This window comes from Chelonoidis abingdonii, chromosome 2, assembly GCF_003597395.2.
Source record: "Chelonoidis abingdonii isolate Lonesome George chromosome 2, CheloAbing_2.0, whole genome shotgun sequence".
Classification (NCBI taxonomy): Eukaryota; Metazoa; Chordata; order Testudines; family Testudinidae; genus Chelonoidis; species Chelonoidis abingdonii.
In genome coordinates, this window is record NC_133770.1 from 36140672 (window position 1) to 36163053 (window position 22382).

At 40.9% G+C, this 22382-nt stretch overlaps 2 protein-coding genes across 8 annotated transcripts in view; one reads left to right on the plus strand and one right to left on the minus strand.

The window, feature by feature from the left end:
• Positions 1-4798, minus strand: part of PDSS1 (decaprenyl diphosphate synthase subunit 1) — a 56555-nt gene extending 51757 nt beyond the window's left edge. The window contains exons 1-2 of one of the 3 annotated variants that reach the window (XM_032786219.2): positions 4610-4798; positions 790-854 (exon numbers count right to left, since the gene is read on the minus strand). In XM_032786219.2, coding sequence (XP_032642110.1) covers positions 790-854; positions 4610-4741 — 197 coding nt within the window. In that variant the 5' untranslated portion in view covers positions 4742-4798. Of the gene's footprint in view, positions 1-789; positions 855-3902; positions 4319-4609 lie in introns of those variants that run through there. The other 2 variants (XM_032786220.2, XM_075062276.1) reach the window with 2 other exon arrangements.
• LOC116828164 (protein adenylyltransferase SelO-like) overlaps positions 4737-22382 on the plus strand; it is a 53248-nt gene continuing 35602 nt past the window's right edge. For 2 of the 5 annotated variants that reach the window (XM_032786203.2, XM_075062265.1), the window contains exons 1-11: positions 4943-5858; positions 7389-7507; positions 7717-7845; positions 8272-8336; positions 8449-8505; positions 8603-8701; positions 12077-12144; positions 15851-15938; positions 17284-17353; positions 19189-19261; positions 20835-20918. In XM_032786203.2, coding sequence (XP_032642094.1) covers positions 5645-5858; positions 7389-7507; positions 7717-7845; positions 8272-8336; positions 8449-8505; positions 8603-8701; positions 12077-12144; positions 15851-15938; positions 17284-17353; positions 19189-19261; positions 20835-20918 — 1066 coding nt within the window. In that variant the 5' untranslated portion in view covers positions 4943-5644. Of the gene's footprint in view, positions 4817-4942; positions 5859-7388; positions 7508-7716; positions 7846-8271; positions 8337-8448; positions 8506-8602; positions 8702-12076; positions 12145-15850; positions 15939-17283; positions 17354-19188; positions 19262-20834; positions 20919-22382 lie in introns of those variants that run through there. The other 3 variants (XM_032786202.2, XM_032786204.2, XM_032786206.2) reach the window with 3 other exon arrangements.

A 22382-nucleotide genomic window follows, 5' to 3' on the forward strand; every position in this document is an offset into this window, starting at 1 on the left:
AGAAAATTCATGAAGGCTCTTGCCTCCCCAAAAATACTTTCAGACAGCAGTGAGGTGTTTAACATGGCTATGTCAGGATATGTTAAATGTGACACAGATTTTAGAGTGATGTGTAAAATGCAGCATTTGAGAAAATGTGTTCAGTAAACTAGAGAGGACTTTTTAGCAATGCAATTTTTGTTTTTCCTTCCTTGACAGCCAATTTGAAGGTGTAGTCAACACCTGCAATTTGGTGTCAACAGAATGACTTTACCATCCTTTTTTTTCTTAAGAAAGTGGTTTCTGTTTTGGAGTTGAATATACTCTACACTCTATGCAGCTAGTCACTCTGGCCAACCATGTCTACATCAAATTCAGTCCTCCAGATAGGACAGAGGCTGAGCAATAAAAAGAGTCAGAGCTTCTTTCAGGATATGCCAGGATCGATAGGGAATGAGCCTAATTTCCTTGAGGATCCCAGAGATCCACTCAATTTGAGGGTTACCCCCACACACTAGGTTTCCTCTATTTCAACCTCAGGACATTACCTGAGCTTTTTTCATTGCTGCAAGTTTTTCGTGATGGGAGCATTTCAGTCTACCTGCATGCCACATCAACAGAAAGTGTAATATGACCTATATATTAAATTGGTCTTGTACAAACTAGGGTGAATAATCTCATTTTACAGTCTGTTTTAGTAACCAAAGCATTACAGTTTAAAATCCACAACTTCACATATGCAGTCTACCCAATATAATTACTTCTTTACCTACTTTCGTTGTTACCTAGCAATATGGAGCTTCAACTTACCGCAAAAATATACTACGAATTTTTGGAAATGACAAAACTGAACTTCTCCCCAGAAAATAATGCATCTGCAGAAAGAAAAGACTACTTTTACTCTGAAATCAAAATCTTTAAATTCAGTGGAACTATATGATCATTAATATTTTGTTCCAGTATTTCCTCATGTAGATGGAGAGTTGTAAAACCCAGTGCAAAGGCAGTATTGCAATTCTTTCCTTACATGATGTGGTATGTACATATATATTGCCAGTTAACTACTTACTTGATAAGCTGACTCCTGCACACAGGAATGCTGAACTTACTCCTTCTAGTCACTAGGAAGAACCAGGGAGGCACCTTTAATCTAACTGATATCTAAAAGCTGTACTAGCAAGACCCAGTTTGTGCACTCAGGGGAGGCAAAGGCTCCTTGCAATGGTTCATTATCTTGCCGGTAGATTTGGTTTGAGCTGCCAAAGGATAAGAGCTGCTGGCATGACCCATGTTGGTACACCTCTACCCTGATATAACGCGACCCAATACAACACGAATTCGGATATAACGCGGTAAAACAGTGCTGGGGGGGAGGGGGCTGCACACTCCGGTGGATCAAAGCAAGTTCCATATAACGCGGTTTCACCTATAATGTGGTAAGATTTTTGGCTCTCAAGGACAGCATTATATCGAGGTAGAGGTGTATTTCCAGGAACTCCTACACTAATTTAAAAAAAAAAAAAAAGCGTGCATCCTCTGCTTTCCCCTAAAGAGGTTTTAAATCAGCATGCCTCCTACCGTTGTCCCTTGCGCACAGGAAGGCCTGGTCTACACTGGGGGAGGAAGGGGAATCGATCTAAGTTATGCAACTTCAGCTATGTGAATAACATAGCTGAAGCTGACGTACTTAGATCTACTCTTAGATCTTCACTGCGATAAGTTGATTGCTGACGCTCCCCCATCGACTCCGCCTGTGCCTCTGGCTCCAGTGGAGTACTGGATTCAACTGAAGAGCGCTCAGCTGTCGATTTATCGTGTTTTCACTAGACATAACAAATCGACCCCCATTGGATCGATCGCTTTGGAGGTAAGTGTAGACATGCCCTAAGAAAGAATACTGCACAGGTGTCAAACCCTCACCATCTACCCACCCTTCCTGGAAAAGATAAAGAAGTCAGGCCTAGACAAGAAGTGAACAATCAGATCAGCACGATTCCCACTAAAGATCAAAATACTAATGCCACAGGACTCACTGTGAATCCTGCCCCTCCATAAGGGCATTTGCAAATAAGGTTGCAGCAGCTGGAACTGCTATGACATATCCATGATTTCAGTCTCTTTCAGTGGACAACTGGTGTCCCATCTCCTTATAAGTGTCATAAAATGTCTGATGAGAAAAGTTTGCTTCCCTAGCCCCCCAAATTACACTTCAGGAACAACGCATGTAGCTAATTACTTAAGTGCTTTCCTCAAAATGCAGCATGAGATGCAGTGACTATCTGGTGGTTTATATGAGAAACTGAGGCACTGGAGACAATTTAATTTTATTTTATTTTTTAACCTCAGGTCACACATACCAATCAATCAATACAGCCAGCATTTCTTAGTGCAGGTAAAGCCAACAACTTGACCTTGAGAGAGAAAGATCTAAAACACAACCATAATTTAAAAAAAAAAACCAAAAACACAAAAAAAACCCTCTCTCATTTTGACTACAAAAAATGTGAAAACTGTATTTTCTTGCCAAACAAACTCAAATTATAGGTGGTAATGAAAATGCTGGTTAATTAGCCTAGTTCTCCTAACACAACTATAGGAAAACCCTTTTTTAGGGTCTTCCCCCACAATAAAACAAGTCCCAAACCCACCAAGACTTTAATTTAGCATGAGTAGTCTTGTTTCAGGGCATAGTAAGGAGGATCAAGGACGAGGGGAAATGAAAATCCCCCATCCCTTTGTAGGGAAAGAAAAGCTGAGAGAATCTTAATTCAGGCTGTGATTAACTTGTGCTTAAAGTTTAGTATGTATGTTTGCAAGACCGGGACCTTTGCATTTGTGTCTAATCTATTAAACTACTTTAAAAACAATCAGTCTAGTTTTATATTAATTATAGATGTAAGAAATAAGTTCCACTCGTTCTGAATGCCAGAAAACACTTTTTAAAAAAAAAAAAACCAAAACAGTTTTCTTCTGCATTTCACCTTTATTGAATTCTGGTCTATCTCAATTTACACATTCCGTTAAAGTGATCAACAGTGTCTCGAGGTATGTCTACACTTATGGCAGCATGTAGAGTACAAGAGATTGCATGCCCAGCTAGCATGGGTGAGGCACCACTAAAGTGACAAGAATGTAGACATACCTAGAGTATATATATACCCTATGTGATTCTCTACACACCCAAGCAGTACTTCCCACATCTACACTGCTATTTTTAGCAGTGTAGTGTCCCACTTCCAGAGCCTTAACCCACCGCAGCCTTTCCATAAGGGAAAGGCTCTGGCAACTTCCTGCTGCCAGAGCCTTTCCCTGCTGCTTTCCTGCTTTGCTTGGGGTGTGTAGCTACACATACCCTACATGCCTCTGCCAGTGTAGACAAGGCCTTAGATTCTGGTTACTTCACCAAGACCCCTGCTGAATTACAGATACCAGCAAACAGACCATTTACTTCATTAGTTCTGTGTAAATCTAATCACACCCTCATATATTCACAAAAGTAATAAAAAAACAAATCAAACATATTTGGATCACTGCACAGTATTTAAAATCTAAACAGTCATAAGGCAAATATAAAAATTGTCATTACCAAACCAAGTCTTATGACATTCTCTAATTACCCTTGAAACTTTTTTCCAACCAAATGAAAGGGATACTATCAGGTTGTTTTTTAAAGAAATTTCTTAGAAACTAATATTATATTAAAATTAAAACTAATTTAAAACTTCTAATTTCTCTCACTTGAGCACAGAAAATACATTAGTCACTTTTTTCAATCAATTTCACTTTCAGGCATTACTACAATTAAGCATATATGCAGTGCAATAATGCAGCGGAACATTAATTTGTTAAAAAAATTTATTAAATTTTCACTACCTCTCAATACAATCAATTATAAATAATTCTGTAAGTACAGAAAGACCTACATTTTGGGCAAGTAGTAAAGTAGTAGTAGTAGGAAGCTACTTTCACGTGGAAGGTTACAGCACATCCATTTTGAGAGCTTTTAGGCCTGGAAACTATCTGCAGTTCCTTGCCGGTACAATAGAAGCTGTCAGATGATTGACTGGGCACCATTCTCCCAGAAAAGGTGAGGGCTTGAGGTTACCACGTTCTATAACTGTGTTTCACAAACAGCATATGTCTGCACACGTTCACATGTGTCTTTCACCGACAGCAAACATACCCACCAACCTGGTACCCCAGCCCTCACATAGCAACCCCCACTCTGAACATCCCTGCCCTCTCTACCGTGTAAAACATTAAAATATTCTCTTTTCCTTCTGAACATACCATCCATGTTCCCTGCACGCCACTTGCTCCTCCTTCCTTACCTTGCACTTCATGCCCCCTGCCTAGTAACCCTCGCACCCCATGAGCCCCTCAATCCGGTGCCCCTCGCACCCCATGAGCCCCGGTGCCCCTCGCACCCCATGAACTCCTCAGCCCGGTGCCCCTTGCACCCATGAACCCCGGTGCCCCTCGCACCCCATGAGCTCCTCAACCCGGTGCCCCTTGCACCCCCATGACCCACACGCTCCGTAGCCCGGCGCCCCTCCCACCGCACGCCCCACCCCGCGGTTCCCATTCATTCCCTGTGACCTCTAGTTGCCCGCAGCCCCGGCTCGCTCACCTCGGCTGCCCCCACGGCCCAGCCCGCCCGGGACCCGCAGCCGAGTCTCGGCCCGGCGGCCTCCAGCAGTCTCCGGAGGGAGCCGAACGCGGGCGCCCGGGAGAAGCAGCAGCGCCGCCACCACAAGGCCATGGCGTCTCCCAGCGATGCTGCCGCCCTCGCCGCGACCCGGAAACGCTGCTCCGCCGCCCTTTCCCCCGCGGGCAGGTCCGGGCAGGGCGCAGCCGGGGGAGGGGTGGCGCCGTGGCGGAGATACGTGGGGAGGGTGAGCGGCAGCCAGGCCCCATCTACAGCCCTACGGGGAGCCGCCCACCCCTGCGCCCTCGGCCCCTGCCGCCAAAGGGGTCCCGGAAAAAGACACCGCCCAGCCTGGGGTTGCCACATGGGGGTCCAGCCGGGCGGAGCGCCCTGGGCGGGGCGGGGGCAGACAGATAATTCCCAATGCCAAGTACTTCCTTGGCGTGACAGGACGTAGAAGCGCAGCCAAAGCGTGGCCCCGTTTTGGCCAGGCTGCTCCTGGGCAGGGCTTGTACCTGCCGCCTTCCCGTCTGTGAGCCATCTTGCACCCTGGGCTGGGAGTGAGTCACACACTCTCTGCGGGCGCGATGTCTGTTTTCTGGACTGAGCCTGAAGACTGTGTTGGGTCATGCAGCTGAGCCCGGTGGGATGGTCAGGCTGCCAGGTTTTTTAAATGTTTTTGGAGAACCTTCTCCAGGCCAGGCCGTTTGCGGTACAACCATGTCACCTGAAAACTAGTTTTGAGCAGTTCGGGATAACCCTTTCAGAGCAATAGGCAACTTGCCACTGTAGAATAGATGGGGTTAGAGAGATGAAGAGGGAGGGAAGAAAATATCTCTAATTTATAAATTAATATATTAGAAGGGACCATTGTGATCATCTAGTGTGACTTTAATGAGCTGTTTCCCTGGCTGAAGGATCTTTCCTGCAGAAGAAGAGCCTCCGTCACATCACTACTGTTTTGACTCCTGGGTCTGTACTGACTGACAATCTTTAAAGCGCAGTTCCAGTGTCAGTATGTCCAGGCTCCATGGAGTCCCCTGGTTGCTCACCTGGGTGGTGCTGATCTGTCAGGCTGGATGCTGCCTCCTGGATTCCGTAGGTGCAGCAGAGAGTTTCAGCCATCTGCGTCCTTTCAGCAATAAATCAAACCTTGACCAAGGTTATTGTGAAAGAAAAAGAAAAACAAATAATTTTAGTATGTGGAGCCTTTCTTCAGAAAGCCTCATAGGTACATTATATATTGCGCAAATACTTTTGTTTGATGCACTGTGCTCTTTGTTAAAATGCTTAAATTTGCCTGCAGCTTTATTTGGAAAGAACTGGATTTGGTGGTTAGGGAGAGACAGTGTCAAGCTTGTGTACTGCCTTAAAAATTACAACCAATATTGGCCACAGCAAGCTATTTACTCCTTTTATCTTTGTATTAGAGATTTGTAGCTGTGTTAAACAATGCCACTTATCCAGTGAAGGACCGGGGCTGTCCCAGTTGTGTATTAATGCAAAATTGGGCATGTCTACAGAATTGCATGCAATAATATATTGTAACATTGAACTGCACGGGTAACCTACTCAGATACTAAAATTGCATGTGATTGTAAAAAAACAAACAAACAAACAAAAGTGCACTTTTTGACGGCCACCCAGAACAGATTTTTCAGTGGCAGTATTTGAATAACACTTCTAGAAACAAATGTCAAGCATTATAAATATTTTATTAACAATCACTGTATATTGTTTGTGGAAATGTCTGTTAGGAAATTTAACACAGGTACATTTAGCGAAGGATTGTTAAATTACTGCAGCAAAAATCCATGGAAAATGTTAGATTACTTTTAACTCTAGTTTATTGTCATAAAACATTCCTGCGCTTCTGTCTCTAGCCAGGAGTGGACAGCTATTCTGCAGCAAGAGCCATAGACTATGGGCCCTGCTATGGCTGCTTTGCACTATGCAAAGCAGACTTATAGTTGGCTAACTGGCTATCTTGGGATCACTCTTGCACAGGGGAATTTCCAGATCAGTATTCTGGCTGTATGCCACCTGTGCTTATGAACTCTATAAAGGGCTTCAATTGTGTTGCTTCATTTTATAGGGGACTTTGATTGTGGGGGAAAGAGGGTGCGGTTACACTTGGGGAATTCCTGGCAGCAGGAATGGCCTTTTAGGGCATGTCTACACAGCAAAGAAAAACCCAGCGCTGGCCCATACCAGCCCACTCAGGCTCACGGGGCTCAGGCTATGGGGCTGTTTTTTTGCTGTATAGGTTTGCAGGCTTATGCTTGAGCCTAAGATCTAGTACCCTGCAGGAGGGTCCCAGAGGTTGGGCTGCAGCCCAGTCCCAGGAGTGTACACAGCAATGCAGATGCCATGCACCCAGAGCCCAAGTCAGCTGGCAAGGGCCAGGAACGGGTTTTTCTTTGATGTGTAGACATACCCTTAGTGGCCATTATGACTGTGTGCAATTTGTAGCAGCCCTGAGGCTTTTCTAAATTGCATGGGGAGAGGGGGCAAATTGACCACCAGTTGACTGCAGATTTGTTTTGGAGGGCATAAGTAGTATAAACTACTTGTCTGCTTTACACTGTAGACAGATGAGGATCCAGCCCTTAAATGTCAAAAATATGGATACATTTCAGTTCTGCTGTTTATTTGGCCCTGTGTTTTCTGTTTTTATTTTGACTTTAGGGGAAATAATATATCTATAATAATGTGGTTAATTCATAACCTTTTTTTAAAAGGTTCATTGGATTTTTTACAGCTACGCTGCCTGTTGATACTATTCCAGAAAACTCAATTCGTAAAGTACGAGACTGCATTTTTTCAGTAGCCTACCCTACTCCTTTTATATCCAGAGTTCTTCTTGTAGCAGTTTCAAAGGTTAGATTTTATTTATTTCTTAGAATATAGTGTTCCTGTTTTATTAATATGTATCTTTAAAATTAATAGAAAATTTTGAACACAAAATGTATTATGTATATCGTGGACCTTCATTTTAGTAGTGTCTCTTATTAACTCAAAGAATAGCATGAACAAAATCTCACTGCCATTGGAACTTCGGTAACATTTACATAATTTCTGCTTTTCAGGATGTTCTGGAAGATATTTTGGACCTTGATGTATCTGTCAAAGAAACAGATGATTTTCTCCAGCTTGTCAGTGGTGGGAAAGTGGTTTTAGGGTCTATTCCTCTGGCCCATAGATATGGAGGCCATCAGGTAACAATGATGCCTGTTCTTCCACATGATAATATGCATTTATGTGCTTACCTTTCCCATTTGAATTATGTCTTGAGAAACTGTAAAAAAAATTCAGTGCTCATTGAGGGCTAGATTGTAATTTTATATTCTGTCTTGTGTAAGGGACAACAGGCAGAAAAGGGAGGGAATTGTAAATCTTGGTTAGTTTCCTCCTATAAGTAAACCCATTGACTTTAGTAAATCTTCAACAGTAAGCGAACAGTAAGCATGTGCAGGATTATGTTGAAACATATTTGTGGAATCAATCCCTTAATGATTACCTGAGCAACTATAGCATTATTTGTATCATATAGGTCATGTTAAGATATTTGTTAATGATGTCCCAACACATAAATGATAGCAAGAAGAAAATGACTTCATTTTTTAAATTTCTGTTCTTGTTAGTTTGGTAGTTGGGCAGGTCAGCTGGGTGATGGAAGAGCCCACTTGATTGGAGTATATACAAACAGGTACAGCATGCTTTACTTTAAAATGATCATATAGCTCTTTATGTACCCTAATATTTGGTTGACGTGGATATCCCAGTATGTATCATGATAAATACTATTGTTGTTTTTGTAGGTATGGAGAGAGATGGGAATTACAATTGAAAGGTTCAGGAAAAACTCCATATTCAAGGTACAGTACAGTTAATTCACACAGGCAGAAGTTTGATGTTTTCTCTACATATTTTAAAACAGAAGACAAAATATCCCAATCCATTTGTTCTCTGTAGAAATGGTGATGGAAGAGCTGTGCTTCGCTCCTCTGTGCGAGAATTTTTGTGCAGTGAGGCCATGCACTACCTTGGAATTCCTACAAGCAGAGCAGCTAGGTATTACCCATCTTTTCTCTTTTGCAACATTCAAGTTTATGGAAACTATGAAGTTGAGTTTTGGGATTGGGCTTTTTTGGCTTGAGCTATGCATCAGTGAAGTGGAGTAGCTAATCTCTTAGAGATTTTTTTCTAAATGCAGAGTTACAACTAGTGCCAAAATATACCCCTCCATTTTTTGAGATTGGTAAAACTGCTTAATGAATGCTAGGTTTGAGAATTTTCATTACAGATTAATTCACTTTTGTCTTTGAAGTAATTTGCAAATACATTTTTGTTGTTGCTACTATTTGCTATAACTTTTCTCTGTTATGGGATGAACAGCTGTGCACAGATACAAGGGAGGGTGAGAGAGGGTTGTGTTTTAAAGGAACACCATCAACTTGAAATCTACTCGTTCTCAGAAATAAGTTAAAATTAATTTGAGAAATGACACCTGCCACTAACTTCCCCTCCCATTGCCTGGTATTACTACCACAATTTCTATTTAATTTTTTTTTACTCTCGTCTGTTGCTGTATGAAAGACCTGCACAAGGAGCAGGGTGAACTAATTGACTCAGATCCTGATCCTATAAGTAATAAGCCCCCACTTCACATATATGAGTAGTCAGTGGGACTACTCATGCATAAAATAAGCACCTGTGTAAGTCCTTGCAGTATCAGAGCCTAAATCACTACGCATGAAAAAAAGGTAAAAATGACAATCTGCAAATATTATCATATACACAAAGTAAACAAGATGTCTGGTTAAAATTGTGACATTTATTTTGTGTTCCATGTGAGTTGGTCATGTCTGGGGGCTCATGTGTTTCAGAGTCCACAGAAAGTAAACATTCAGCAGCAAATACATTGTATTCAGCTGTTACAATGCAAACTCTTGTGGTTTCTACCCTTGGCAGAGTGCCTGCGAATCTCTCTAGCATTCGTTTTAACACATTTGCTCTGCTGGAGTGCAATGTTTGTAGATAACATGTTGGAAGGTCTGTTCACTCATTTCAACAAAAGGTCCCAAAGTGTCAGTAATTGATGCAAAACCACAAATCTTTGTGGACATCAGTGTGAGAGCCTATGGCAAGGCTATGTCCTTCCTTTACTGTTATCTTGACAAATTGTTCACTTCAGAGATACTGTCAAACCTTATTCCTTAACTGTGTACTAATTCTGCTGTGTAGAAAATATTCCTTAGCCCACTATACTTGGCAAGTTGGTAAAGTGTCACTGAAATGATTGTATAAGGCTGTTCTGTAGACTCATTCCACCAGACTTGTTTTACAAAGTTTTCACTTGAAGAAACCTAGCTGATATCCATATTCTTCCCACTAGGGAACTGTTGTCTCAACAATTTTAATTCATTTACAAAGTTCTTGCTGAGTCTTGACAGAAATTTGGGAAAGGGCGATATAACTCAGCCAAGAAGAGCATCCTACAGGTGGGTTCGTGCCATTAACTTCACATGCTATGTTCCCAATTACAAGTTGCAGTCTACATTGCAGCAGTGCCAGATGAAGAAAATATCTTCATCTGGCACTACAGCAGTCATAATCTGGGGCTTTTAATTGGGAAAACAATACATGAAGTTAGTGGGGTGAACCCACCTGTAGGATGATCTTTATTTTTAATAAGGATTCAGGGTGAAATTCACCTTACCTATATACAGCCTCAATATTCAAAATGTAGGGCAGCATTTATAAGAAGCCAGAGGAGGCTAAGCTTCCCCAAAAAAGGCTGGCTAGGCATGGGAGAAATCCCTTAGATATGGCACGACTCACCCCTCTGTAGGCATGCCTGCCCGCTGCTATCTTTGAAGCGCCAAAAGTGATGCTTCATAGAAAGGGGTGGTGCCGCACTCCGTGCGTCCCCACTCTCCCTCTTTTACCAAGGCCTGTCCCTTGTTCCACCTCTTCTCACACTCACTCTGCCTCTTCCCCCAAGGCCTCCCCTGTCCGCTGCTCACTCTTCTCCCTTCCCCCCACCACTCACTGAAGGCAGGAAAAAGTGATGAAGCCATGGCCCCATGGTGGCCCCCTCTCCATTCTGGGAAGGGGGTGGGCAGATCTACCCAACACAGTGGTTAAAACCCTGGCAGCTGCTATCTTTGCTACTGGTCTCACTGTTGCTACCACTAGTGGAGCCATAGGAGGCAGCTTCCTTAGGGCGTGGGGGGTGCTCAACACCACGCTCCATCCCAGGCCTCACCCAGTTGTTTCCCCCAAACCCCCAATTCCATTCAGCCTCTTCCTGCTCCCACTCTGCCCCAGGCCTCGCCTCCACCCCGTCCTCCAAGTCCTCATCCCAGCCCCACCCCTTCCCACCCCACCTCTTCCTGTCCAGTTCCGCCCCCTCCCCTGAGCATTCCATGTCCCCTCCTTCCCAGAGCCTCCTGCATGTCGCGAAACAGCTGATTGTGGCAAGTTGGAGGCATGAGGGGTGGGGGCGTAGGAGAGAACTGGCTGCTGGTGAGTACTAAAAATCGGCTACTGTTTTTCCATGGGTGCTCCAGGGCTGGAGCACCCACAGAGTCAGCACCTACGAGTGGAGCTGTACTAGTTTTAGAAATAATGGAAATTATTCCTGAAAAAAGGCTAATGTAGACAGTGTCTATGTAAAATCCACTGAGTTACCATACATAAAAGGTTAGCAAGGAATTCCTAACAGGGAGTTCACCATGAGGGTCCTTTGACTTTGAAATTGACTCTCTAAAACACTTGCTGGAAATAATCCATCTTGTTTTGCCTTTAGGGCACACGACAAAATCCATTTATATGGCTGGAAGGAGGGTTGAGCCTTGAAGGCAAGTGAGGGAGTCTGGATTTTTATCTGAAGGGGATAAGGTTTTTCAGTAGCCAAAGTGGGGAGATTTCAGTTTTGTGGATTTTTTTTTTTTTTTAATGTAGGGGAAAGTTGTGGGTGAGACCACTAGTATGGTAGCACCGGTTTGAGTGAAGATAGAAACCTACGTTGGGATGTTAGTTTTTGGTTTTTAATTTTCTTTCAGTCAGCTAGGAGTCTGAGACTACTGTTATTTATTTACAACAGTATCAGTCAATAATCAGAATCCCAACCATGCTAGGTGCTGTACAGCATAATTTAAAAAAAAAAAACAGTCCTTGCCCCAGAGCTCACAATTTAAGATTATGACAATATGGCACAGATGAAAGAAACAGACAAAGGATGGGTTGTGGGGTTGGAGGATAACGTAATAAGCTGTAGCCTCATCTTGTCACCTGCCTACATCATTTCTAAAGACTTAATCATACCAGCACACCAATTATTCATCTTTTCTTTCTTCTTTAAAATGAAATACGATTGTAAAATGTGAGTTGCAAAATATTTTTGCTGAGACAACTTTCATGGCTTTTTATCTTCTCTTACAGCTTAGTTGTAAGTAATGATGATGTGTGGAGAGACCAGTTTTACAACGGGAGTGTTAAAAAAGAAAGAGGTAATCAGTGCATTTAAAATATTCTCCAGTGATTTTTTTGCATTGTGTACTGGAAAGTGCGCTTTATGTTTAGAATGAAAATATGCACCAAATCATCTCATTTCCAGAGAGTCCTTATTTAGATACTATACTTCCTCCTGAGGAAATCAGCCCCAAAATGTTTCTTAATTTAAAATTCCTGTGGTCAAGACTGCTGTTGATGTGGCATACCTGACCTGCGTGTGTGTTTTTTCTTTCAAAATTTGACCACAACAGCCACAACAGAAGAGGTAAAGGGGGAATTTTCATAGAGCTCCCCTCCAGCAGTGCCTTCTTTTTGGGAACCTGAAATATGGTAACCTTAGTCTTAACTTAATTATTGCTACAAAATACTAGCTCTCTAACTAAGGTAGGGAGAGGGCAGAAAAGATATTAAAGGGAGAAGTTGAAATTGCTCATGATTTTTATGCCAAATAAAAGTGGATATGTTGGAGGAAAAGGGTGTGGGGGCAGGACAGGAATGGAAGGAGAGACAAGAGGTTTGTCTCGATATCATCTCGTGGAAAAGGTTTAGAAGAGGGAAAAAGGAGTCCAGAAGAGCTGGATGTATTTTAAAGAATCCTTATTGAGGTTGCAGGAACAAACCATCCTGATGTGTAGAAAGAATAGTAAATATGGCGGGCAGCCAGCTTGGCTTAACAATGAAATCCTTGCTGATCTTAAACGCAAAAAAGAAGCTTACAAGAAGTGCAAGATTGGACAAATGACCAGAGAGAAGTATAAAAATATTGTTCAGGCATGCAGGAGTGAAATCAGGAAGGCCAAATCACACTTTGAGTTGCAGCTAGCAAGGGATGTTAAGAGTAACAAAAAGGGTTTCAATAGGTATGTTACTGACAAGAAGGTGGTCAGGGAAAGTGTGGGCCCCTTACTGAATAGGGGAGGCAACCTAGTGACAGAGGATGTGGAAAAAGCTAATGGACTCAATGCTTTTTTTGCCTCAGTCTTCACAGACAAGGTCAGCTCCAAGCCTGCTATCCTGGGCAACACAACATGGGGAGGAGGTGAGCAGCCCTTGGTAGTGAAAGAACAGGTTAAGGACTATTTAGAAAAGCTGGACATGCTAGTTCTAATGCATCTGAGGGAGCTGAGAGAATTGGCTGATGTGATTGCAGAGCCATTATCTTTGAAAACTCATGGCAATTGGGGGAGGTCCCAGATGATTGGAGAAAGGCAAATATAGTGCCCATCTTTAAAAAGGGAAGGAGGAGGATCTGGGGAACTACAGGCCAGTCAGCCTCACCTCAGTCCCTGGAAAAATCATGGAGCTGGTCCTCAGGGAATCAATTTTGAAGCACTTTGAGGAGAGGAAAGTGATCAGGAACAGTCAGCATGGATTCACCAAGGGCAAGTAATGCCTGACTAACCTAATTGCCTTCTATGATGAGCTAACTGGCTGCGTGGATGAGAGGAAAGCAGTGGACATGTTATTCCTTGACTTTAGCAAAGCTTTTGATACAGTCTCCTAAGCATTCTTGGCAACAAGTTAAAGTATGGGATAGATGAATGGAGTATAAGGTGTATAGAAAGCTGGTTAGATCATTGGGCTCAATGAGTAATGATCAATGGCTCAATGTCTAATCGGCAGCCAGTATCAAGCGGAGTGCCCCAAGGGTCGGTCCTGGGGCCAGTTTTGTTCAATATCTTCATTAATGTTCTGGAGGATGGCGTGGATTGCACCCTCAGCAAGTTTCCAAATGACACTAAACTGGGAGAAGTGATAGATATGCTGGAGGGTAGTGTGGAAAAAATGAATTCCACTCTGAGGTTGGAAGCAACAAAATCAGAGACAGCTTTATTCAGGACATGCAATTGCAAGGGAAGAACACAGCTGATGGAGAGCATCTTGGCCTCAGTTTCTCCAAAGTACAAGCAAAATCACACAAGCATTTATACCTCTTTGTGATGTTCGTTAATTAAAAACATCTGCATTTTATTTAGGCTATTTGCTATCTATTCCAGTATTTTCTCACTTTCTCTTCTCAAACATTGTTATCTAAAGGCTAGGTCACACTGACTATTCTATTGTTTTCCACTTGCTTCTGACATGAGCCCTGCTTCTACAGGTCTCGCGATATTAGGATAAGACTTAAATGGCTGCATTTAAACCATCTCTTTCTTTCCCTGCTTCCACAGTAGGGATAGCATACAGAGAGACCTAGACAAATAGAGGATTGGGCCAAAAGAAATCTGATGAGGTTCAAGAAGGACAAGTGCAGAATCCTAAGCTTAGAACTGAAGAATCCCATGCACTGCTACAGACTGGGGACCAAGTGGCTAGGCAGGAGTTTTCTGCAGAAGAGGACCTAGGGGTTACAGTGGATGAGAAGCTGGATATGAGTCAACAGTGTGCCCTTGTTGCCAAGAAGGGTAATGGCATCTGGGGCTGTATAACTAGGGGCATTGCCAGCAGATCCAGGGATGGGATCATTTCCCTCTATTCGACATTGGTGAGGCCTCATCTGGAGTACTGTGTGCAGTTTTGGGCCCCACACTAAAAGAAGGATGTGGAAAAATTGGAAAGAGTCTAGCGGAGGGCAACAAAAATGATTAGGGGGCTGAAGCACATGATTTATGAGGAGAAGCTGAGAGAACTGGGATTATTTAGTCTGCAGAAGAGAAGAATGAGGGGGGGGATTTGACAGCTGCTTTCAACTACCTGAAAGCGGGTTCCAATGAGGATGGATCTAGACTGTTCTCAGTGATAGCAGATGACAGAACAAGGGGTAATGATCTCAAGTTGCAGTGGGGGAGGTTTAGGTTGGATATTAGGAAAAACTATTTCAATAGGAGGGTGGTGAAGCAGTGGGTGGGTTACCTAGGGAGGTGGTGGAATCTCTTTCCTTAGAGGTTTTTAAGGTCAGGCTTGACAAAGCCCTGGCTGGGATGATTTAGTTGGAGATTAGCCCTGCTTTGAGCAGGGAGTTGGACTAGATTACCTCCTGATGTCCTTTCAAACCCGGATATTCTATGATTCTAAGGGGTATGCAACTTGCAATATATTAATGGAAAAATCTGAAACATAGCAATGCCCAAAGAAGATTTTTCTCTTTCCCCATTTTATTATTTTAGTATGTTTGTCTTATTTCTCTGCTTTAAGTTAGTTGATTAGGGCCCTCCATAACAATCCTGGTACATTCCTCTGTTTGAATTAGCACTGAGTGACTGGTGATGCTATTTCTGACTGGATACTTTTTCTTGAACCTTTAATTTGTGTGCATCTAGGCTTAAATTTTCAGAAATGAATAGGGACCCAAAACCATTAATCACTTTTGAAATTTAGGCCCTTCACTCCCTCTGTTTCATTTCTTTTGTTTCTTCTATTTTCCTTTTCATTGTTTCTTACTCATTTCTTCTTGGAATTAAATGCACAATTTTCTATATCATATAAGCTCCTGTTCCTTTTTAAATGCATTTATATGTGTCAGTCGTTTTCAAGCAAATTAAACAGTGTTAAAATATCATATATAAAATATATGATTTAATGCACACACACTCATTTGGTTTTTAGTTTTTTTATCTGTTTATAAAAATGCGCGTGTGTGTATACACATGCACATTTGTGTGTGTGTACATACATATATGTAATATATATTCTTGTTGCTGCATTGGATGTCTTATCTTGCTGATACTCTATTTAAATTTAACATATATCTTTATGTTTAAGGCGCAGTAGTCCTGCGTGTTGCCAAATCGTGGTTTCGTATAGGTTCCTTGGAAATTTTAGCTCATTCTGGGGAACTGGACTTGCAAAGGTTAGAATGAAATCTTCATAGTAATATCAATAAAACCTTTTCAAACATGTATGTACAGTAGTAATTTAGGATGATCACTTATTGGATTGATTCACCTGATTTTGCTATTTACTTATAAGGAAAGACATACTATTTAATAAAGATTCAAATGACAGATATTCATGGTAAGGGCTGCATTTAGCTGTTTGGCCTTGACCTTGCAAAAACATTCTCACAGGCTTAAATTTATATACGAGTAGTCCCATTACCTACGCAATTGTATACATTTTTGTAGGATCAAGGCTTCAGTTTGTAAAAGTTTTCATAGGGGCCTGTGTGTGCTACTGTAATATAAATATGAAATATAACAACAACAGAAGTACGTTCTGCAATATGTATTTTCCAGCAGCATGCAGGATTAAAAGGGAATAATGTATGTGGGTAACAAACTGTTGCAGAACTATTATAGGCTTTTTAACAATACTATAGTTTTCTCATCATTAAAATATGTTGTCCCTTAAGCAGTTTTGTTGCTCAGTTTAAGAGAGCTGTTCTGTGATCTTGAATCAAGTAAGATTCCTCAGATCTTCCTCCTTTGAATCTGTAGACTGATTGCTAATCACCTACAGTAGGGACTTATGCAGGTAGTGCTCAAAGAAGAAACAGCAGTTACTTACCATAGTAAGCAGTTGTTAAGGTGATTGCCTTCCTGGATCCATGCTGCCTGCCCTCTGTCCCCTTTATTTTGAAATCTTACAGTAGATTTTTGATTTGTGGAATGAACTGAATTATGGTTGAGGCTGTGCTGTATAGGATTTTAGTTTATATGTGTGCAGTCCGAGTCAACAGTTTCTGAGAAAGTTCCAAGATAAGGCACCTAGGACCTGTGTGTCACTTGCTGTCAGGACCATATAGGCAGTTCTTGAAGAACCATATTATACAGTAGTAAATAGCTGTTTTTTCTAAGGGTTTATAATTCAGCCATAAAAATGTTCTTTGTGGAGAAACTTGGCTCAGAACTTTGCCTGGAAGTGATTTTTTTTCTTATAACCAAACCAGTTTTCAGAAAATGTTATACAGGCATATAAACAAATATTGTGCTCTAGTCAGAGAAGTTAATACTTGGAGTTGTTTTAACATAATGTGACTGCTTCTAATCGTGTTCTATGTGTGAAATATTAAGGTTTATTGCTAACGGATTCCATTAGGGTCTTATCCATTGCATTTAATGGGTGTTTCTTTATTGACTTCAGTGGGCTCTGATCAGCCCTTTAATGTGGAGAATAAGAACGATTAGTCATCTCTTTGGCATATCAGTCCTGAAATTACTAGTTTTGCTTAAAGAACTCTTGATTCACTTTTTCAGGACACTGCTAGACTTTGTCATACAAGAACATTTCCCATCAGTAAACATGAATGATTCAAATAAATATTTGGTGAGTATAAGAGAGACGTTTATTTTGCATGCATATTGTCAACGAAACATAATTTGTATTAACAATATAAAAATAAATTTAAAATGTTGCAAATATCACTGAAGTGGGCTTGCAGTTTTTATTCAAACAGATGTTTGCAAATATTATTCTTCAATATTCTCATAGTTCTCCCTTCAAGTATGAAGACTATCTTTTCCTGCCTCTTACTTTACACAAACATATTTATTGTGAAAACCACGAGGAGTCCAGTGGCACCTTAAAACTAACAGATTTATTTGGGCATAAGCTTTCGTGGGTAAAAAACCCACTTCTTCAGATGCATGGAGTGAAAATTACAGCTACAGGCATAAATATATATTGGCACATGAAGAGAAGGGAGTTATCTTACAAGTGGAAAACCAGTGTTGAAGGCCAATTTAGTCAGGGTGGATGTGGTCCACTCCCAATAATTGAGGAGGAGGTGTCAATATCAAGAGAGGGAAAGTGCTTTTGTAGTCAGCCAGCCACTCCCAGTCCCTCCCTATTCAAGCCCAAATTGATGGTGTTAAGTTTGCAAATGAATTGTAACTCTACAGTTTCTCTTTGAAGTCTGTTTTGACATTTTTTGTTGAAGAATGTCTACTTTTAAATCTGTTATTGAATGACCAGGGAGGTTGAAGTGTTCTCCTACTGGCTTTTGTATGTTACCATTCCTTATGTCTGGTTTGTGTCCATTTATCCTTTTCTGTGGAGACTGTCCGGTTTGGCCAGTGTACATGGCAGAGGGGCATTGCTGGCACGTGATGGCATATATCACATTAGCAGATGTGCAGGAAATTGTTGAAATCCAGGTGGAATCCTTCAGTGACCTCCTTCCCATGGGTCCATATGTTGAAGATGTCATCAATGTAGCATAAGTAGAGGAGGGGCACTAGGGGACGAGAGCTGGGGAAATTTTGTCCTAAGTCAACCATAAAAATGTTGGCATACTGTGGAGCCATGGGAGGCAGGCCAATCCTCGCTTACAGACAGCCCCCCAACCTGAAGCAAATGCCAGCAACTACACACCACAGAAACACTTAACCCAGGAACCAACCCCTGTAACAAACGTCATTGCCTTCTCTGTCCCCATATCTACTCTAGCAACACCATCATAGGACCCAGCCACACCATCAGGGGCTCATTCACCTGCATGTCCACTAATGTTATATATGCCATCATGTGCCAGCAATGCCCCTCTGCCATGTACATGTACCACTTGTAAGGTAACTCCCTTCTCTTCATGTGCCAATATATATTTATGCCTGTAGCTGTAATTTTCACTCCATGCATCTGAAGAAGTGGATTTTTTACCCACAAAAGCTTATGCCCAAATAAATCTGTTAGTCTTTAAGGTGCCACTGGACTTCTCGGTGTTTTTGTGGATACAGACTAACATGGCTACCCATCTGATATTTATTATGGTAATATCCCATTCTCCATTAATGTTTGTTCCCCTTATGCCCTTCATATACTAACCATAGACTAGTGATGGAGTGCAGGATCATGCTGTATCCTAAATAAATGCAATATCATTCATATAACACTTTGACTTTAGCATTATTGCCATTGCAGCTGAATTTGTGCATTGTCACACAGCTGTAGGTGTTCTTGGATAAAGATCATCATGCAGCCAACTCACTGAGAGTGCCATGTAAAAGTTCTGACAGGCATAAAAAATATGTGCCCAAATATTAAAAAGAAAATAGTATAATGTGCCAATTGTTGTTTTTAAATAAATTATATATTTGATAACATACTGTTTATCCGTATTTATTAATGAAAGGGTTTGAAGTAAAAAATATATTTGATTTCAGGACTTTTTCTCTAGAGTGGTATTGGAGACTGCAAATCTGATTGCATTGTGGATGTCAGTGGGCTTTGCTCATGGTAAGCAATGATAGCTCAATTAAATTATTGGTGTGGTAATTGTAAAATATTGTGGTCTGTTAAAAGTCCCTTTACCCATAATAAACTCAAAGCCTTTTGGTTTTGGTATTTGTTTTGTTTAAATTCCCTAGAATTTATCAATGTTTGTTAAAAAGTTTTTTAAAAAGTTAAAAACGGTGCAAAAAAGTAACTTCACAGTTTTTTTGGTAATTATCAAGGTTAATGCTGGGGTCACAGGAGGACAAATAGCAACAAGTAGAGAAAAGTAAGAAAGTTAAAATAGTTTAATGCTGTGATTTATTTCATGAATTGTATATTAACAGTACGTAGGTATATGCAAATGTGTGCATTCATCTGTGTGTGTATCTTCCAGGACATTGCCTTACTTTAACAGACAGCCCCATGCTTACACTTAGATTAATTTATTATTAACATTAACACATTTATGTAATATAATGTATTGGATTTTCTTAAGTGTTCAAAGTTCAGGTGAAAATCAGTAAAAACCAAAAAAAAAATTAGCTTTTTTAAAACCTGGGGATTTTTTGGTAGAGGTCCGTAAAAGTCAGAAATAAAGGTCCTTACATATACTTAATAATGGCTTTTGCTTTGTCATGTTTAATTCTTTTCTTTTTTTCCTTTATTTCAAACTTTTTGGCATTTTTACCTACAACAATACCCCTGTTGTTGTTTAGCACTTCTGCAAGTTTTTTCTGACAGATTCAAGAGATGTGTTGATTTTCAAAGTGCAGAAAGATTAGGAAGAGGCAAAAGACTGGCATAGTACATGGGCTTCTCAAAAAATTCTTTAAGAAGAGTTGCTGGTTAGTGGCAAAGAACACAGTTGTATCAATATTACTTATTTCGGTCAGTCTACTGGATTTTTTTTTAAAGTGAACACTTCAGATGATACAATACAGTGGTTGTTTTTGAAAGACAGTTGCACTGATGTAGCACTAGTGCATGTAATAGTGTTTTGTAATATATTCCGAGACCATATGTTGGTGTCATATAATTGGCATGAGTTTGTGATGCCTTCATTAGATCCTGTCTTATACAGTGGTGGGGCCATATCAGTACCTAAATTCACTGATACATGAATTTATTGGTACAGCATCATGGGAATATTTGTTTATTTGGAAAACTACTGTACTCTCAATATGCTATGAAACTTTGTTTCAGAATTATCCCCACACGGAGAATCAGCATGATATTGCTAATATAGCGCATACACAACTCACAAGGAAAGAAAAATAATTGATCAAATGTGCATGAGGTAGTCATAGTTCCTCAATTTTGCCACTGAAAGTAAAAGAAGACAGTGCCATCTAGACAAAGAAATCAGATGAGATATCACAGAGACATCAGATGTTTTCAGTTTTGATATATAAAATGCCTGCAAGATTGAGAACAAGAGATTTATCTTAAAATCCAGAATCTCATCTGCTGGGCCCAAATTTAGATAGATCCACCGTAATCTAGGCTTTTCAGCAAATTTTCTGCTTTTGATAAAAGTGTCTAGACTAAACTTTATTGTTTTGATAGTTGTATTTTTGTTGTTGATTAATTCTAGGTGTGTGCAATACAGATAACTTCAGTTTGTTATCCATAACAATAGATTATGGTCCGTTTGGTTTTATGGAGTCCTATGATCCAAGTGAGTATAGCATAGGTATTTGAATATACCTTTTTTGTTGGACATGCAATTTTCTTATTGTGTAGTTATAGAATTTTTGTGTGCTCAGAAAGTTATTAACATTATTAGCACATGGATTCTGCATATGTGTACTGTATGTACATTAGTCAGAAAATAAATTTTGTGCATCTAGTTGCATTTTAGATCAGAGAGTAGTTTTACTGTGTATTACCCAAGTTATATTTTAAACTGTACACTAAAAAACTTGCAGATAATGTATATTACTACTAAACCCATTTCCATAAAAGAATCTCTCATACTGACGTTCATCAGATTCCCAGATGTTATAGCAGAAATCAAGAAAAATCTGTAAAAATTGAATACAGCTAAAAGTAGCCAAAAGCAAAATCTGTCATCTTTTATCATTGTGACTTTACAGTCATAACTGTTAATCCGTGGAGTGAGGTGTGTGTGTGTGTCAAATCTGCCCAGTTATAACACTCTACTGTAAATCTTTCATTGAAAGCATGAATTACATTACTCTCGCCATCTATAATAAATAGACATAGGTCCAGAAGATGGTGTTCAGATGTACATTACATTTAGGCTGGGGTTTAGAACTCAAATCGTGGCTGGGGTCAGCCTCAGTGGTGTTGAAATCTGACTGTCTATTTTCATAAGGTTTCAGGCTCAAATGATGAAAATCTCCTGAAATCTGATCTTGTACACCTTGGGCATATCTCAGCTGGAACCTTAAAAGAGGCTCTTCTAGTTTTCTTTCTTTCCCTGAAGCCAAACCAGAGGTGTGGATGTAGATCTGGGGATTCAGATTTGAACATGTGCCTCAGCTCCCAAAATTCACCGTTATGTAGGTGGGCTGGGGAGGAGAGTAGGGTTGCATTTGAAGTAGTGTTTTGGGCCCACCTCTAATAACAATGAATCAAACAAAGTAGAATTCCTTTGTGACACCAACTGTGAAATGCTGTTCCTAGTCACAGTCCTTGTTTCCTTCTGAGTGCCGGGGCTGATCCCCATTAGTATTGCTTCTGGTAGTAGCTTCCTCAGAGAGTACAAAGGAGGATCCAAGACGACAGCCTTTCCCCTTATAGGGTACGTCTACACTGCACGATTATTTCGAATTAGCTTAAACCGATATTACAAAACAGATCTAATAAAATCGGTTTAGCGCGTCCACAGTGGGATCCGAAATCGATTGTTTGCGTCCATGGTCCAAGCTACCATCGATTTCAGGAGCGGTGCACTGTGGAGCTGCTTCCTCAGCTATCCCATAGTTCCCACTTCCGTGTTGAGAGCACAGTGCCTGATGGGGCAGAAAACACTGACCCGGGTGGTGCTGGGTACAGCCTCACCCCTCCCTTTGTGAAGGCAGCAGACAACCCTTTGGCGCCTTTTTTCGCGGAGTGCATTTGAGCAAACGCCATAGCACAGCAATCTTTCCTTTTTTTTCACGTGGGGTGGGGGGAA